Genomic DNA, 19,671 nt, shown 5'->3' with positions numbered 1-19,671 from the left:
ACTCTTGAAAGGATAAAGGAAGAATTCCTAAATTTCTAGACTCTGAAGAGAGGACCTCCATGGATTAGAGTGTGACAGGGGAGGAGACACTAACCACCCACATCATTCATAGGTGCATGGTTCCAGGAGCTTCATTTAGGCATTTTGATTTATTCCTTATTGCACCAGCTGGCAGCAGGCTTCTTGAGTTGATTTTATTATCATTTTGATGATATAAATACTGTGTCCTCCTTGTTACAGTGCTAGTAAATCTGGGATATGTATCTCTTACTTCTGCCATACCTTCTGCATTACTCACAACTCAAGGACTAAACATTTAAATGCTGATTTTTTCTCTTCTTTGTTTATAGACATGACATTATTCCCATTATTGTTGTTCCTGGCTGCTGTGTTACCCCCATCCCTTCTTCAAGATGACTATGAGGTATGGGTAAGGTTTAGTATCTTATCAGAACAATTTAGGTAACTATGAAGGCTAGGAAGCCATCAGATCACTCTTCAATACTATAAAAGGCCAAAGTGTGGAGTAAGTCACTTTGATTCTCAGCAATACACACACACACACACACACACACACACACACACACACACACACACACACACACACACCAGAGTTGTTAAGTACATCTGTTATGCAAAAAGTATGCACATGAGCCAAATATTTGTTATTTATAATATGGTCTTATGCTTAGACAATCCCAGATGAGGCTCAGTCATCTTTAATGATGGAGTGTGTAGTACTTGCAAAGATTCTCTCCCCTTAGTTAGAAAGCTACTAAAGTTGGAAGCATTGGGCATTGCTGTAGCCCTCATACTTTTCTTTGGCTTCTGCATTGAAGACTACTAGAATTCCTCAAGAGTAAGGAGTGCCAATAACTGGATAAACCTGTTTTGGAATATAAGTTATATGTCTTTTGTTACCATAATCAAATTAGTTTTCTGGAGACTATTATCTAGGTGTTCTTTCAAGTTGTTTGAATTTTCAGTTTCTTTCCTAAAAAGATTGTATTTTATGGCACTTTTGAACCATCTCTTCTCCTTCCCTTTATCCCTTTCCCCTCCCTTCTCTGTTCGGACTATTGATATTCTTTATAAATTTTCAAGATCCAAACAGCAGAGACATTCAAGCCATGTTTTATTAATGAAGGTTTCTTTGAGAGTTACCATGGAGAACTGATTCATCTCTCTGAGTCACTTATTGTTGTTTCTTTTGGTTTTACTTTGTGGTGTTGTAATTATTAGGTCACATTTCTATCCAAAACAAACCCTTTAACATTTTATTCTCACATTTCAGTGTTTCTAGTATGTTTTTCTTTAAATCTGTACAATTGCCTGTTAAGAAAATGTAAGCACATGTATTGTTTCATGGAATTTTTAGCTACCAGGGAAGGTAGAATAACAAGCAGAAAATAATAACGGCTTTCACAGAAGCCATACATTTTGTATTTAGAAATAAAACATCTTTAGATCGAGTTTTCAGGTTAAAATGAACCATCTGGGGGTGAGGGGTTGGAGAAATAGCTTGGTGGATAAGAACATTTACTTCTCTTGAAGAGGACCCTTTGTTTCCCAGCATCCACCTAAGAAGGCTTACATCCACATGTAACTCACACTCCAGGGAATCTGATACTCCCTTAAGGCTTCTACTGACTGGTACTGCACTCATGTACAGAAACCTGTACTTGGACTCAAACATATACAGTTAATTTTAAAAATGTTTTAGAAAATGATGTCCTTCTCTTAATAAATAAACAGCTGGGAATATTGTTACTTTACATTAAAATAAAATGTGAGGATTTTCGTTTTTCCCCTTTTTTTCAGTTTTTTAATTTTTTTATTTTATATTATAATTTAATTTAATTTTACATATCAGTCACGGATTCCTTGTTCTCCCCCACCCCCGCCTTCCCCCAGCCTACCCCCCATTCCCATCTCCTCTATGGCAAAGACTCCCCTGAGGATTGAGTTCAACTTGGTAGATTCAGTCCAGGCAGGTCCAGTCCCCTCCTCCCAGGCTGAGCCAAATGTCCCTGTATAAGCCCCAGGTTCCAAACAGCCAGCATATGCACTGAGGACAGGTCCCGGTCCCACTGCCTGGATGCCTCCCAAACAGATCAAGCTAATTAACTGTCTCACTTATCCAGAGGGCCTGATCCAGTTGGGGGCTCCTCAGCCATTGGTTCATAGTTCATGTGTTTCCATTCGTTTGGCTATTTGTCCCTGTGCTTTTTCCAACCTTGGTCTCAACAATTCTCGTTCATACAAACCCTCCTCTTTCTCGCCAATTGGACTCCAGGAGCTCCACCTGGGGCCTGGCCGTGGATCTCTGCATCCGGTTCCCTCAGTCATTGGATGAGGTTTCTAGCACGACAATTAGGGTGTTTGGCCATCCTATCACCAGAGTAGGTCATTTCAGGCTGTCTCTCGACCATTGCCAGTAGTCTATTGTGGAGGTATCTTTGTGGATTTCTGTGGACCTCTCCAGCACCCTGCTTCTTCCTATTCTCATGTGGCCTCCATTTACCATGGTCTCTTATTCCTTGTTCTTCCCATCTGTTCTTGATTCAGCTGGGAACTCCTGCTCCCCCCAGCTCTCTTTCCCTCGACCCTTGCCCTTCATTACCCCCACTCACACCCAGGTTGTCCATGTAGATCTCATCTATTTCTCTGTCATTGGGTGATCCCTGTGTCTTTTCCGGGGTCCTGCTCTCTACGTAGCCTCCCCGGAGTTGTGAATAGCAGTTTAGTCATCTTTGTTTTACATCTAGTATCCTCCTATGAGTGAGTACATACCGTGTTTGTCTTTCTGAGTCTGAGTTACCTCACTCAGGATGATTTTTTCTAGATCCATTTGCCTGCAAACCTCATGATGTCATTGTTTTTCTCTGCTGAGTAGTATTCCATTTTGTATATGTACCACATTTTATTTATCCATTCTTCAGTTGAAGGGCATCGAGGTTGTTTCCAGGTTCTGGCTATTACAAACAATGGTGATATGAACATAGCCCTTGTGGTATGATTGAGCATTCCTTGGGTATATGCCCAAGAGTGGTATAGCTGGATCTTGGGGGAGATGGATTCCCAATTTTCTAAGAAAGCACCATATTGATTTCTAAAGGGGTTGTACAATCTTGCATTCCCACCAGCAGTGGAGGAGAGTTCCCCTAGCTCCACATCCTCTCCAGCATAAGGTGTCTTCAGTGTTTTTGATCTTAGTCATTCTGACAGGCGTAAGGTGGTATCTCAGAGTTGTTTTGATTTGCATTTCCCTGATAATTAGGGATGTCGAGCAATTCCTTAAATGTCCTTCAGCCATTTGAGTTTCCTTTGTTGAGAATTCTCTGTTTAGTTCTATAGCCCATTTCTTAATTGGACTGTTGGGCATTTTGATGTCTAATTTTTTGAGTTCCTTATATATTCTGAATATCAGTCCTCTGTCAGATGTGGGCTTGGTGAAGACCTTTTCCCATTCTGTAGGCTGTTGCTTTGCCTTGTTGACCCTATCCTTTGTTCCACAAAAGCTTCTCAGTTTCAAAAGGTCCCATTGATTGCTTGTTTCTCTCAGTGTCTGTGCTACTGGTGTTATATTTAGGAAGTGATCTCCTATGCCAATGTGTTCAAGACTACTTCCTCCTACTTTCTCTTCTAGCAGGTTCAGAGTAGCTGGATTTATGTTGAGGTCTTTGATCCACTTGGACTTAAGTTTTGTGCATGGTGACAGATATGGATCTATTTGCAGCCTTCTACATGTTGATATCCAGTTGTGCCAGCACCATTTGTTCAAGATGATTTCTTTTTTCCATTGTATAGTTTTGGCTTCTTTGTCAAAAATTTTATGTTCATAGGTGTGCGGATTTATGTCAGGGTCTTCAATTCGATTCCATTAGCTCACATGTCAGTTTTTAATGCCAGTACCAAGCTGTTTTTACTAGTGTAGCTCTATAGTAGAGCTTGAAGTCAGGGATTGTGATGCCTCCAGAGGTTGTTTTATTGTACAGGATTCTTTTGGCTATCCTGGGTTTTTTGTTTTTCCATATGAAGTTGAGTATTTTTCTTTCCAGGTCTGTGAAGAATTGTGTTGGTATTTTGATGGGGGTTGCATTGAATCTGTAGATTGTTTTTGGTAAGATTGCCATTTTTACTATGTTAATCCTGCCTATCCATGAGCGTGGGAGATCTTTCCATTTTTTGACATCTTCTTCAATTTCTTTTTTCAGGGACTTAAAGTTCTTGTCATATAGGTCCTTCACTTGCTTGGTTAGTGTTACTGCAAGGTATTTTATATCATTTGTGGCTATTGTAAATGGTGATGTATCTCTGATTTCCTTCTCAGCCTGTTTGTCAATTGTATATAGGAGGGCTACTGATTGTTTGGAGTTGATCTTGTATCCTGCTATGTTGCTGAAGGTGTTTATAAGCTGTATCAGTTCCTTGGTTGAATCTTTGGGGTCACTCAAGTATACTATCATGTCATCTGCAAATAGGGAAAGCTTGACTTCTTCCTTTCCAATTTGTATCCCCTTAATCTCCTTATGTTGTCTTATTGCTCTGGCTAGAACTTCAAGTACTATATTGAATAAGTATGGGGAGAGTGGACAGCCTTGTCTTGTTCCTGATTTAAGTGGAATCACTTTGAGTTTCTCTCCATTTAATTTGATGTTGGCTGTTGGCTTGCTGTAATTGCCTTTATTATGTTTAGGTATGTTCCCTGTATTCCTGATCGCTCCAAGACCTTTATCATGAAGGGGTGTTGGATTTTTTTCAAATGCCTTTTCTGCATCTAGTGAGATGATCATGTAGTTTTTTTCTTTGAGTTTGTTTATATGGTGTATTACATTGATGGACTTTTGTATGTTGAACCACCCTTGCATCCCTGGAATGAATCCTACTTGATCATGGTGGATAATTGTTTTGATGTTTCTTGGAGTCTGTTAGCCAGTATTTTATTGAGTATTTTTGCATCAATGTTCATGAGGGAGATCAGTTTGTAGTTCTTTTTCTTTGTTGTATCCTTGTTTGGTTTAGGAATCAGGGTAATTGTAGCCTCATAGAAGGAGTTTGGTAATGTTCCTTCTGTTTCTATTGTGTGGAACAATTTAAAGAGTATTGGTATTAACTCTTCTTTGAAGATCTGGTAGAATTCTACGCTGAAACCATCTGGTCTTGGGCTTTTTGTTTGGGAGACTTTTAATGACTGACTCTATTTCCTTAGGGGTTATTGGACTATTTAAATAGTTTATCTTTTCTTGATTTAACTTAGGTATGTGGTATCTATCCAGAAAATTATCCATTTTCTTTTAGATTTTCCAGTTTTGTGGAGTAGAGGTTTTTGAAGTATGACCTGATGATTCTCTGGATTTCCTCATTGTCTGTTGTTATATCCCCCTTTTCATTTCTGATTTTGTTAATTTGGATGCTCTCTCTCTGTCTTTTGGTTAGTTTGGATAAGGGCTTGTCTATCCTGTCGATTTTCTCAAAGAACCAACTCTTTGTTTTATTAATTTTTTGTATTGTTCTCTTTGTTTCTATTTTATTGATTTCAGCTCTCAATTTGATGATTTCTGGCATCTATTCTTCCTGGGAGACTTTGCTTCTTCTTGTTCTAGAGCTCTCAGGTGTGCTCTTAAGTCACTAGTGTGAGATTTCTCCAACTTCTTTATGTGGACATTTAGTGCTATGAATTTTCCTCTTAGCACTGCTTTCATAGTGTCCCATAAGTTTGGGTATGTGGTGTCTTCATTTTCGTTGATCTCTAGGAAGTCTTTAATTTCTTTTTTTATTTCTTCCTTAACCCTTTGGTGATTCAGTTGAGCATTATTCAGTTTCCATGAGATTGTAGGTTTTCTGTAGTTTTTGTTGTTGTTGAAATCTAACTTTAAACAATGGTGGTCTGATAGAACGCAGGAGGTTATTCCAATTGTTTTGTATCTGTTGAGATTTGCTTTGTGGCCAAGTATGTGTTCGATTTTAGAGAAGGTTCCATGGGGTGCTGAGAAGAAGGTATATTCTTCTTTGTTAGGATGGAATGTTCTGTAGATATCGTTTAAGTCCATTTGAGTCATAACATCAGTTAAGTCCTTTATTTCTCTGTTAAATTTCGTTTTGGGAGATCTGTCCAGTGGTGAAAGTGGGGTGTTGAAGTCTCCCACTATTAATGTGTGGGGTTTTATATGTGGTTTAAGCTTTAGTAATGTTTCTTTTACATATGTGGGTGCCCTTGTGTTTGGGGCATAAATGTTCAGAATTGAAACTTCATCTTGGTGGATCTTTCCTGTGATGAGTATGTAATGCTCTTCTTGATCTGTTTTGTTTGATTTTAGTTTGAAGTCTATTTTGCTGGATATTACGATGGTTATACCTGATTTTCAAGCAATAACTTTAACATATACATCCTTTCTGTCCTAGAAATCAGTAGCTGTGAGAGATCTCTTGGCACAAGACTTTCATTAGAGCCTTCAGATCTTAAAACATTAGGGAGACATGGACATGTCGCAGCCACTGGCAATGCAGTGTGATTAGATCCATGGGTGCAATGTCTGCAGAGACTTGAGGGAAGTAAAACTGCAGGAAGCCTGATCCCACCTCTAAGACAAAATGTATGTGAGAGTCAGTCCATCAATAGTTATGCTGTAACATCTTGCTCTACACTATAAAACAGCACATTTTTGAGTATGTTTATATCAGCAAGTGGCTCTTATATCTCTGCCAACTCACATAATATCACTCCATCCACCTGTCCCACACAAATGAAAAAGGTAAATTTAAATATCATCATCTGAGTTAACTTAGCAGACTTATTGCTGTCCAGTGAAATGTAAAGTCAGTAGTTCTCAAGTATTTTCAAGAACCCATTGTCTCCAAATTGACTTGGATATTTTATTAGATAAAGCAGTCTTTGGAGTGATCTCAAAGATTTGTTACATATAAAATTCTCTAATGCTCACATGTATTGGCTCTGGGCCTACGCATTATCTCACAAGCTTCCAAACTCTTGGTCAGAGGGCTATCACCTAATAAGATGTGTCTTCATCCTTAACACTTCCTTGCTACATCCTGAGTGTGAATGACTTAAAGTTCTCTACTGTGCATGGCCATCATTACAGATCTTTCTTAAATAAAATTAACATTTATAGCCTTAGAAGAGATTTTACTTTGACATGTCATGAATTCATTCTATTCTCAAAATTTCTACTTAAAGTGATTCTAATGAAAAGTCATAGATTTTCTTATCATTTATTGTCAAGAATTGATGACTAACATTGGCCTGAGTACTTTAAAAATGACTTTCATTCACCTTAGACAACTCATTCACCTTTTAATGCAGCCTTAACATACACTAACATGACTTTTAATTTTATTTCCCTCTAGAATGAAAATCTTGAGAATTTGTCAACCACTAGACAGTCAGTTCAAGAAGAGATTGTAAACAAGCACAACCAACTGAGAAGAATGGTTTCTCCACCTGGTAGTGACTTACTAAAGATGGTGAGGGCTCACAACAGGACAGTGCATTTGGAGAGCTGTGTTTGAAGCCTGTGGGTAGCATCTGGCTTCTGCTGTGTGCTTTAAAAGGGTCTGCCTCTATTCTAGTTTGCCTTTAAAAATTATTCATTGTTTTGTTTGTGTGCATGTTTGTTAGTGTGTGTCCATATACTATGGCATGCACATAGAGATCATAGTTGGTTCTCTACCTCCATGGCTTTAGCTGTGCAATGATCAGAGGAGAATTTATTAAATTTCTTTCATAATAGTGACTCATTGGTATTATGGAGCTAAATCAATTATAATGACTGAACTTAAATCAAATCTTTTGACTCTGGTCTCCATTGAAAAGCTACTATGTTATTTTGGCTCACTTTTGTCTCTCCTAATCTAGGATCAGAACATTTCTCCTCTAAGGCCCAATGACCCTTCATGTAAATAGTCTACTGTCTGGATCCAGAACCAAAATACATGTGTCTCTTAAATTTATTTAATGAGGTAAAAAATGAAGCTAGGATTTATGAGGCAACTTCTTACAGCTGTAAAAATAGTCTTAGTACTTTGTCATGGTTAGTGATACTCGCTCTACAGCAATTACTCACTCTTTAATGATTCCTGTTGTGATTTCAATAAGTCATTAGACCATTAAAGGTTTTAGTATTTTTTTGTGGCCTTGGGAAGACACACTACTTGTATTTATTTGGTACAGAAAAGGCCATAGATAAGAGGGAGTATCTTTGGACATAGGTTATGAAACTACTAAGAAGATCAATGTTGGGGGTTGGGAAGGGACGCTAGAAGGCATGGGAAGTGGAAGGAAAGAGAACATGTGTGACATCAAATGGAGGCTGTGGGTGAGAGGGCATGCATGGGAGGATGGGCAGGATCAGGAATATGGGGGGTGGAAAATATGCAAAAAAACTTATTTATAAATGCTACCATGAACCTTGATAATATATATGCTAACATAAAAATTTAGACACATATTATATTATATATTGATTATGATGAAAATCAGATGACACCTACAGAAAATTTGCAATGATATCAGCCTGTGTGCAAAGATCATGTGACTCTGATGTTTGAGTTATTCCATGGCTATCTTCTTTCCCTTTCCTCTTTAGCAATGGAGCAATGATGCCCGAGTGAATGCACAGAGATGGGCAAGCCAGTGCACTTATGAACACAGTCCTCCAGAAGCCAGGACCACCAGTATGTAAACTCATTGTAACTTACAAATGAATGGAGAGTTACACAGGAAAACCCATTTTCTCACATTGTGCTAGCCAGTGTTGTAAATAAACACCTATTCTGATACTGCTTCTTTTAAAAGTTAAATATCTCTGGGGCAGAGATGGCTCTGAAAGTCTCCAGTTTGTGTTTATTGGATGGTTTATATTTTACACAAACTGTCTTTCTTGATGCCAGCTTTGTGCTTTGTAACTAGTTTACAATTGAAGCAAGGTATGGATCGTCTTTTTCTCTGCTTTGAAGATTAGAAACTGATGTCTGGATGAAAATAATTACTAATTAAGGCCTTATAAAGGAAATCTGAAATTAGAATCTCTTTTTTATTTTAAAAAGCAGGGATTCTGAGAGAGCACGTGTGCATGTGTGTGTGTGTGTGTGTGTGTGTGTGTGTGTGTTCCTCTTTCTTCTTTTTTACTCTCTTTGTGGGTGGTCTGTCTTTTTCCCTAGAAATAAGATGTGGTGAGAATATCTTCATGTCAAGTTACCCAGCATCATGGTCTCATGCAATCCAAAGCTGGTATGATGAAGTCAATGATTTCAGTTTTGGTTCAGGTCCAAATACAACTGATGCAGTAGTTGGACATTATACTCAGGTAAGAAAAGTACTGTATCTATAAGTGCTAGGCAAAGAAATATTTTAAATTACTTGACCGATTTTGAAGAAGAATTTCAGTGCAGAGAGTTGTATTTTCTTTTTGAGACAAGGGCTCAATATGTAGCTCATACTGGCTTTGAACTTCCTGTCTTCCTATCACAGTCTCCCAAAGTCAGGGAGTATAGAGAGAGTGCACACCAATCATATACCCTTGGGGAAGATCTTGAGTGGTTGGTTGTGTATTTTTCTGGACAATCATTGGCTATTTGAGCTGCCATCTTCCAATGGCTTTTCTAATCTTTGTAAGGGAACATACTTGATTTTTTTTTCTAACCATAATTTCTTGACTTGAGTCCCCAAACAAGGGTAATGGCCTATATTCTAAGGCACCTCCACAGACTTTAACAGTGCTATGCATCTGTATGGCTCCTGAGTGAAAAGGGGAAAGGTATCTCCTGGACTTTTTTTTTCAACCAGAAACCCTGACAGCTAGCCTCCTGCTGGATCTAAAGGCCCAGGCCTTGGGCCCTTTCCTATCAAATATAATGACTTTTTTAGCAAGAATTATAAAATTGTAGCTCTATCCTTTCCTCCATCAAAGAGGGCCTTCCAAACCTAGGAGGAAGGTGATATGGGAATCCTGCTTGGCTAGATGGAGAGAAGATCCTGATGTGGTATAGGCACAGGGCAACTCCAGTTCCCTGGCCTGATCAGATCCTGCAGGCTGAGAGACCTGAGCTGAAACACAGTTTCAGGAGGGAACCAGGAAGTCTAAGACCACATCTGTACACAGAATTACCTGCCACATAAAACTTCTAAAATTTATGCTGAGTGTCAGCCTTCCATCAGGCTGAACCAGAAAGGCTTGCAGCCACTCATGTTCCCTGGCCACCCAGAAAGGAAGATACTCATGATCACAGTTTAGTAACAAACTGAACAGTCTCTTCTGTGATGCTGAGAGGAAGTTCTGGTTCATCTTCCAAGGCCAGGGCTCTATGGACACAGGACACTTGTTTTTGCAAAAGCACTTCAGAGTAGTCACCAGCAACATCTTGGTCAGTTTTATGTCTGACCTGGAATTGACCTGATATCCTGATATCTAGGTGTTTATGGTCACATGCCAGTGGCATTGGAAGCAGTGTCAAAAAGTTCTACATCACACCAGGGTCCTCCTGGTGTCCATAGATTCTTTGATGCCTTTCATTTTGACACAAAGCTCCTTGGCCTCAGCCCAGCCTTCTGCATCCTCGTTATCTTGGAAACTGTCAAAGATGACAAAGAAGAAGAAAGCTTCTCTGAAGGCTGAAGCCACTCTCAAGCTCTATAAACTCCACTGAGTGCTTCCTGAAAGTTTTGCTAGACTAGCTGAACAAGAGCAGCCCCTTAGAGAGGTTCTCACATCTGCAGTTTGATTCAATCACTTAAATATGTGTATAAGGCATATAGAAACAAAGTATACCAGCAGTGTTTTAAATTTTGTATTTGTTTTTCTGCATGATTTTCCTCTCTGACCTGTGCCCTGTCTTCATCTCTGGGTTTATAGGTTGTTTGGAATACATCTTTCCAAGTTGCATGTGGAGTTGCTGAGTGCCCTGACCAATCATTGAAATTCTTTTATGTTTGTCAGTATTGTCCTCCGTAAGTATCCACTTCCAAGTTCATTTTCAACAATGTCAAATGCAATTTGACATTTTTAAATTATCATAGTATAAAAACAAACTAAAGATATATTTTACACATGGAGAGGGAAATAAAAACTTCTAAATATTCCCTAGAGATGAAACTTATTTAACTAAATCTTTGAAATGTCCATCTCATTAGTTCCATGAATCACACTCAGAAGCATTTTCCTTATCTTTAAAAATGATTTCTTTTCCCTCTTCGATTGCTGTTTTCTGGACTAATGGTGACATCATGAGGACCCAAGTATGAGGATTGTGAATTCCTATTGTCAGTTCATGCTATGTTTGTAGGCTACAAAGCAAATTTTTAATAATAGACCAGGAGTGAACATGAGTGAGTGACACAGGTTAGTGATTGTGGGGCTTCTAACTAATTGATCCTACCCCTGATTGTATAAGTTCTTGTATCTCTTTATTAAAATTAATTATTGAGGCCCAGTAGTGGTTCACGCCTTTAATCCCAGCACTAAGGAGGCAGAGGCAGGTGGATCTCTGTGAGTTCAATGCTAGCCAGGCCAACACAGAGAACCACTGTCTCAAAATTAAAAAAAAAATTTTTTTTTATGTTTTGCAAATTTCATATAGGAGTACTGTGTTTCCATTATTTCTACACTTCTCTCTCCTTTTCCAAATCTTCCTACCTCTCACTTCCTCTCAAATTCATGATCTCAGCTTTGTTATTGTATACGCACAAAGCCTAACATGGACAAACATAGATGCAGATGTAATTAAAGTATTAAGAAAAATTAATTAATAGACAAATTATGAATATATGTTCATTTTTCATGGGAATTTTGTTAAGAGCTCAAACACAGCATAGAATGAAAGTGAATTTCTGGCTTTAAAATCAAGGTCTAGGGAATGGGTTTTTCAGAATTTTTTAGTAAATTCTGAGGAGAAAAGAATTAAGATAATAGCTTTTTTAACTATTTGAAATATATTAAGGACCTCTCAAAGAGCCTTTGAAGTTTAAGACGTAATAAATTCTTACAGGTAGAAGGTAGCAACATAGGGCTGTAAAGCTGACTCAGTGGTTAAGAATTTTTGCGGTTTTTGCAGAGAATCCAATTTTGATTCCTAACAACCACGTCAGGTAGGTCATAACTATTTTTAACTTTAGGACTAAGGATCTGTTCTGGCCTTTGTGGGTGTGTGGGTGTTCACATGCATAAATAAAGCAACAAAAATTAAGCTTTGAAAAATAGCAAGCAGGCTAGTCATTGTTACGGTTTTTCAGAAAGCTAAAACTAATGGTTATTTTCTCCCTTGGCTGCTTACGTAACATCTTCTAATACTATGAGAACTAATCTGCAGGAAGGAGGCTTCCAGGTCAATTCCAACTCTATTCCTCCAACTCCTGTATCTGAAGTTGATGATGTTTTTAAAAATAGGGTTTTATCTTTGAGTTCAGGGAGACAACCACGGGTGATAGCAAAAGGCTATATTGTCCTGGATAAGGAGCTATGGGTAATCTATGGGTGTTGAGAAAGTATCTATTTTCTTCATGGAGGAGACTCTTGATAAGTTATCTAGTCCCAGGTTTTCAACCCTAAACACTTGTGAAGACCAAAGTCATCAAATTCCTTGGAACCAGAGTTACAGACAGTTGCAAGCCACCTGATGTGGATGCTGGTAACCAAACCCAAGTCTTCTAAAAGAGGAATATGTGCTCTTAAGCACTGAGACATCTCTCCAGCTCTATTACCCTTTTAGTACAAAAAACTTATACAACACGAGGTTGAGGGTCTTCAAATCAAGTCTTTTAAATGATTCATTTCTAATCTGTTTGTGGGTTGAAAAGTAGGATTCTCAAAAAATTTCAAGTATCTTTCTGTTGACTATAAGTAAAATACAAAGAAGGAAGCCACTGGACTTCACCCAGCTGCTTGGTCAAATAGGTATCTGAAGCCTGGCATTTACAAGTGTCAGATGAGTAATGAAGAGGAGCAAGTGACAGAACTCATACAATGCTTTCTGACTTTTTCATTCTTAACATTGCTCATACACCTAGAGCTCTGTTCTGCATATAGAGGAGAGGTTCTGCTGCAAGCCCTTGGGTATTGCACACACACACCCCTGCCACCCTTAGTGCATTGGAGAATCTGACTTTTCTAATTTCATATGATTATCAGGGAAGTGATGCTCCTACTGAGGTGTAGGCTTGGCATTTTCAGAGTACTGCACCCTTCAGATAGTTTATATAAAGAGTTCTTCTCCTTAGTATTCTCATTTTTGATAATCATAGAAGTCTCAAAGCCACATGCTACCTTCAGAAAAACCCAAACGTTCCTAAGCATGATGTCTTTCACAAGTACACACTTAAATACCGGAAACTCACAGCATCATCAATGGGACCTCCTCCACACTATAGGAATCACAGCATTTTCCTGTAGTAACTTTCTCTATAGGAAGTATCTTTTATACCTAAGCAGCATTCTTGTCTTAGTTATATTCCAGGTTTATCAGTAAATGAAGAGAGTGTTTCAACATTAACACGTTTATAACCTTTAACTCTTATTTACTCTATTTAAGTTGCTCAGGTTTTGAGATGATGGTTGAGGGAAAGAGGGAATGGATTAATTATCCCATTATTTCACATCTATATTGGAATACTCTTAGGAAATGTTAGGTTTTTGTATGGCATAGCTAAAGCTTTAATATTAATCCATATATATATTTGATTCCATATATATATGGATATATAGGTGATATGTGCAAGCATTAGAGTGTACAGAGAAAAATTGAAAGTATTTGATGTTTTCCATTTCAATTTCAGTGGTAATTTTGTAGAAAGGCAATACATCCCTTACACAGTGGGAGAACCGTGTGCCCTTTGTCCTGATCACTGTGAAGATGGACTATGCAGTAAGTTTTATTAACATACTAATATAATAATATAAAATATCAATCTGTTTTAAGATTTAATAGCATGGCCTTATTTTCAAGAGACAAAAATGTACTTAATATCATTTTTGGAATTACAAATTTTCATGTGTTTAGGATTAAAAAAGAGGATACTTTATGTTGTCTAAGGAAATACCTAAAATCAGTGCATATTTGTTACTATATTGGTATTATTGCTATTGGAGTCTACAGAAATATTTCTATGGATATAATTCACTAAAATTTAAAGTGAATTTTCTTATCCCCAATGACAGTAGGATCTTAAGGTTGGCATTTTAAGAAGAGGAAGCAATCGATGAGTTGAGATAATAGAACACATGTTAGCTGAGAAGGAAGAAATATACTACTATTCTTTGCTCACCAAGGATCTTAGTACAGTAAATTCTCAAGCTCCTCCAGAGCATCATCTTAATTTTGTGGTACAATTTTATTTATTTGTGAATGGATATTTTTGTCTCTCTGTATATATATGTACAGGCACATGCATGTGTGCCATGGCTTCTGTATATGATTGTGTGTTGAGGTTAGAGGACAACTTGTGTGAATTCGTTTTCTCCTTCCATGATAAAGGTGTGAGAGATTGATCTCAAGTGGCTGAGTGGCAAATACCATTACCTGGATCTATCTTATGGCACTAGATTGTTATTTGAATCTCCTTCCATTTAGTCATCAGTTACATGATTTTCTGCTTTTTAGCAATTTTCTGTGCATTTTTAGAGTCTAAATCAAATCTATACATATTGTGAGTTCATTAAAATGCTAGTATTTCATCACAGGAAGGGACTGAAATGAATGTCAGAGTATTTCCTTTTTAGTATTATTATGAATACAAATACAAAGAATAAATGTAATCCCAACATTCTGGGGGCAGAGGAAGGAGCATCAGGAGTTCAAACCCAGTTTGGAATATTGATCAAACTCCAGGTTAGCCCATACTACATAAAGGAACTGTAACAGCAATAAGATATTTATAAAAATGGAAAATAATATCAAAATTAACATGGGAAATTCTGGTTGCAATTCGCTGGGATATTTGTGCATTTTCCAGTGAATTACAGTATTCTTTATTGTGCATTTGCATAGATAAAGTTCAAAGTACTAATGAAATTAAGATTATAAACTAAAAAAGGGAGAGCCAAATATTCACAGCTCTGCTAAATGTGCCTTTAAAGGAGTCTATCCTAGCAGTAACAAACAGCCAACTGAAAGACTTTAAACAGAAATAGAAAGGAAAAGATCTTCACTTTTATTTTAGTAGTCATTAAATTTACTTATTTGTGGTTTAGGCTGTTTTTAGTTTGGATTTTTTTTTTTTTTTGGATTTTTTGAGATAGGGATTCTTCACGTAGTTTTGGTGCCTGTCCTGAATCTCACTCTGTAGACCAGGCTGGCCTTGAACTCACAGAGATCCACCTTACTCTGTCTCTCGAGTGCTAGGATTAAAGACTTTCGGCACTACTGCATGAATGGATTGCAGAGAGAGAAGGTAGAATAACAATACTTTTTTGTTAACTGTGCCTGTTCAGTGCTGATGAATATATACATGGACATGGAGAGGTGTAAAGGGCGAAAAGGCCTGGTGCACACAGATAAGCACCAGGGAAGTCAGGAAAGTTAAACATATACCTTATCTCTTCAGTGGAATGAGATGCATAACTGCTCTTTCTGGAATGTCAGGAATTACATGGTTTTACACCCTGGTGATCCTTTGCCGTCCGATGAGACAGGCTCCACCGTATCTCCCAGAATTTGTTTTACTTTTCCTAGACCCTTCATCTGTAAATCTTCAGCAATGATTTAGGTCATAAAACCCATTCTTATGAGTGATGTCACTTGTGCTTTTCAACAGCCTAAGTGACTTCTATGTCATCTTAGGGCCTGGCCAATCCTGATACCCACAGGGATTATGTTTACTTCAGTCGTCATCCTAGACCCTAAATCCTGGACACTATCTCTGAGTCAACAGTACCCATTCTTACGAAAGAAGACAGATGTACTTTGTAAAGAATCTCAATACAAACATGTCTTCAATTGCTGTGTACTTGGAACTGAGTTAATTGTTATCACAAAACTTTTTTTCCAAAATTGTGCTGGACTTAAACATGGCTAATATAAAATGATCTCGGCCAGACTCTAGAAGTCCTGGCCCAACACTCTTACCGTAAAATCAGGCTGACTTTCATTCTTATCTCTTCATGGATCATATTTTTTTCCCCTGCCGGCTGGAAAGCTTGCAGAGAACCACCACACAAAGTGAAAGAGGACTAGCCATGTGCCTGTAGTGGTGCTTCTCTGGAGGTGGAATTAGCAGAGATATGTGATTGGATGGGCTAGATTCTAGCCTACGCAACACAATGAGACTCTGTCTCAATAAACAATAACAAAAGTACAGAGGAATAAGCAAGTTATTTTGAATGATTTGGTAATTATGAGTTTCCAGTTCTCTGAGACTGCTTGAGGTGAATGAAGATTCATGAGCTGTCAATATACACAAAGACTGTAGGGTCATGAATTTCAGATGAGTTTTCGGTCACTGCTGGACATTTGAATATAAATATCTAATAATCAGAAGGAAATTCTCCATTACCCACTTTTCCAAGCCTCTGTTTAATAAAATTAGCTCCTCTTGTATGAAAAACAGAATCAAAGTCTAGGGCAATTTTGGACAAGAGAACATTCTGGAATGATTTAATGATCAGTATTTTTACATAAAGAGGCTCGCTGCTAGGAACAGTAGCTATAGAAAATATTAATGAAACTTGATTTGCTGAGAATATAGAGTTTAAATATTAACCATACTCAAGTTTAGAAAGTACTTGCATAATGTCTGACATTTAAAATATGAGATTCTATTTTAGTATTTATCTTTATTTTATGTTTATAAATGTTTGTGTGCATGTATGTATTTATACACATACATTTGAACCTAGTGATCATGAAGGACAGGAAAGAGCATTGGGTCCTATGGAACTGAATTTACAGGTGGTCTTAAGCCATGATGTGGATTCTGAAAATCAAAACTAGCTTCTCTGCAAGAAGAGCAAAAACTCTTAATTACTGAGCCATCTTTCTAGCCTCTAGATAGTTTAGTTCCTCAAAGAATCACTCAAGTTAATTTTCTCAAGCCTTTTGTGAGTGAAGAAATATATTAATTCATCTTAAAGACATCTCATAAAGCTCTAATTTAAAGGTCATCCATTCATTTGCTTAATCCCCTTCTCCCAATTCATATGTTTTATTTTGGCTCTGTTAATACAGGAAAATAATAACAAAGCAATGAATATTTTTGTTCTTTTTTTCCCAGCAAATAGTTGTGAATATGAAGATAAATATTCTAACTGTGCGGATTTGAAGGCTTCAGTAACCTGTGACTATCCCTTGGTTAAACAAAACTGTAATGCTACATGCAAATGTGAAGGCAAAATTCATTAAACATCTAGTACAAATGAGCAGGGCCATGTGAAGAAAGACCATCTCTTCTACTTAGGCTTGTCACATTCCACCAGGAATTTAGAAGTATAGATGCATTCAAATGATTCCAAACAGTAAACATTCCTTCATTCTGTACCATTCCATTTAGTAGAAATATTTTACATCCAAAGTTTTTAAAATAACATAATCAATAATACCTTTGGACCTTGACCTCTGAATTCTGTGACACATTTATGGAGTTGAGTCAAACCCAAGGTCATACTGTTTGTCTGCATGACTAAGGTCACTGAAACTCCATCCAGAAAATAAGAATCAGGTCCCCAGAGCACAATGGAGTAAAGGAACAGCAATATACTTCCACTGTAACTGTCAGTCATCTTTCCTAGCTCTACCTAGCTAACTTTATCTGAAAACAAGTCCCCATTAGCTTTCTTTGATTTCTTCCCAACATTTGCTCTTCTTCAGATGCGCCGGAATCAGTGGTTCAAATTCTAAACTTCAATTTACATTTTAGTTGTTGGGTTTTTCAAGAACCTTATAAAAATGTAGTTTTAATGAATAGAATTTGCATGTCTAGGTGACTGCATTGACCTTGATTGTTTTTAAAAAATTAAATAAATCTTACTATTTGCATATTAATCCTCCCCTAGTATTTGTTTGAATTTCTGATTTGGAGTTTGTTTATTCCAGTATGGTATTACAATATTTATGATACAGTTTGCTTAATTTTTATTTACATTAGGGTTCTTAGACTTCACAAAAGTTTGCATTAATCAGTACACACTTCAATTAATAAGCAATAGTAGAGCTGAGTTTGATAAATATTCCTGACCCTACCCTGGCATATCCAACCTTCAGGCCTAGCCCAGATCGTATATCCGCTATGCTCGCACAGACTGGTTAGTCCAGTGGACCCTAGATCACCTGTATAATCCCAACCTTAAGACATCCTGTGCACTGGGGTAACTCTGAGGTGCCCTAGAATCTAATCAATGAAAGAAATCCACATTTCCTGGTCAAATGGCTAAAACACAATATGTACAGCCTCAGCAATGTGACCCTGTCCCACCAAATCCACTACATTTACAGAAACATTTTACAATGAGAATGAACCTCAGGACACAAAATCTTTAAAAAAAAATCATAAAGTTTTATTAAGGAATTTAAAGAGTTTAAAGAAGACATGAAATACATCTCAAATAACATAAAATAGTGCCTGAGTGATGTCTAGTGTGTGTGTGTGTGTGTGTGTGTGTGTGTGTGTGTGTGTGTGTGTGTGTGTGTATGTGTATTGCTAAATGATGAAGACAATTTCAGAATTTGAAGACTATATTCAGGAAGAGAAAGAAATATTAAAGGGAACTCCAACTGAAAGGAAGATGGAATTGAAAAGGGAAGGACAGGTTGAATCAATGTAGTAGATGATCGAATATTAGGACTTAAAGAAAAGTCAAAAGAACTGGGCCATTCAAGCAGAGAATACAAAAAAATTAGACAGGCACATACAGGAAAGCAACATGCAAAACTGTGGTGTATGGTGGAAACACCAAATCTTGAACTTTTAGGCATAGAAGAAGGAGAATATTTTATTCCCCTTTAGTTATTCAGATAGTTTTGCTGTAACAATAGTCTAGGTTGTTGTTCATGGCCAAATACATTGCTCCACACTCTTCTGGTTTTTACAGTTTCCACTGAGAAATTAGCTGTTCAACTGATGAGCTTTCTTTTATATTGACCTGTGGATTTATTTTGCAGCTCTCAGGATCCCCACTTTGTTCTATTTATTTGGTGTTTTAAATATAACATTTTGTGAGTGTCTCTTTTCTAGTCTTGTCTATTTGGAGTTCTTTGTGCTTCTTCCATCTGTTTGAGTATGTCTGTCCTCAATTTGCAGAAAGTTTTCTATGATCTTGTTGGAAATACGGTCTATGCCATTGAACTGGATTATTATTCTTCTTTGCCTCACTCCCTCCCCACACCAAGTCCCTCCTATGTGCTGTTCCACTTGCTTGCTCTCAAAAAATAAATAAATAAAATCCCTTCAGAACATGCTTTATTTTATTTTTTATAGATTACCTTATACTTAAGACTTAGGAAACTTCATACTGAATGTATGTTTAGGTCACTCTGATGAAGATCTAAATCCACTGTTTTTGTGAAACTGAGTTAGTGTTTTGAAAATATTTTCTACTAGAAAAATGATCAAACTCCCCATTGTGTCTATATTTTAAATGTCTTTTATTAAAGCATCAACAATAACAATTGGTTAATAATAATGATAATAAAAGGTTATATAAGTCTTTTAAAATGTCTTTTATTAAAGCA

The 19,671-nt window shown here is 37.3% G+C and overlaps 1 protein-coding gene across 2 annotated transcripts; it reads left to right on the top strand.

Annotated features, from left to right (window-relative positions):
* The first annotated feature begins 352 nt into the window (after window positions 1–352).
* On the top strand, window positions 353–17,802 carry LOC128114121 (cysteine-rich secretory protein 1-like). Of its 2 annotated transcripts, none has more exons than XM_052743974.1 (7): window positions 353–424; window positions 7,369–7,485; window positions 8,607–8,694; window positions 9,181–9,326; window positions 10,872–10,966; window positions 13,787–13,875; window positions 17,219–17,802. In XM_052743974.1, exons 1-7 carry the CDS (start codon window positions 353–355, stop codon window positions 17,344–17,346), a joined length of 735 nt encoding a protein of 244 aa, XP_052599934.1. In that variant the 3' UTR covers window positions 17,347–17,802. The 2 variants fall into 2 exon arrangements, with proteins under 2 accessions (XP_052599934.1, XP_052599933.1); XM_052743973.1 differs by having other exon boundaries at window positions 353–430.
* Window positions 17,803–19,671: the final 1,869 nt, after the last annotated feature.

The sequence above is a fragment of the Peromyscus californicus genome, unplaced genomic scaffold (genome assembly GCF_007827085.1).
Source record: "Peromyscus californicus insignis strain IS unplaced genomic scaffold, ASM782708v3 Scaffold_19__1_contigs__length_69161282, whole genome shotgun sequence".
Lineage (NCBI taxonomy): Eukaryota > Metazoa > Chordata > Mammalia > Rodentia > Cricetidae > Peromyscus > Peromyscus californicus.
This window is presented reverse-complemented; position numbering and strand designations above follow the sequence as displayed.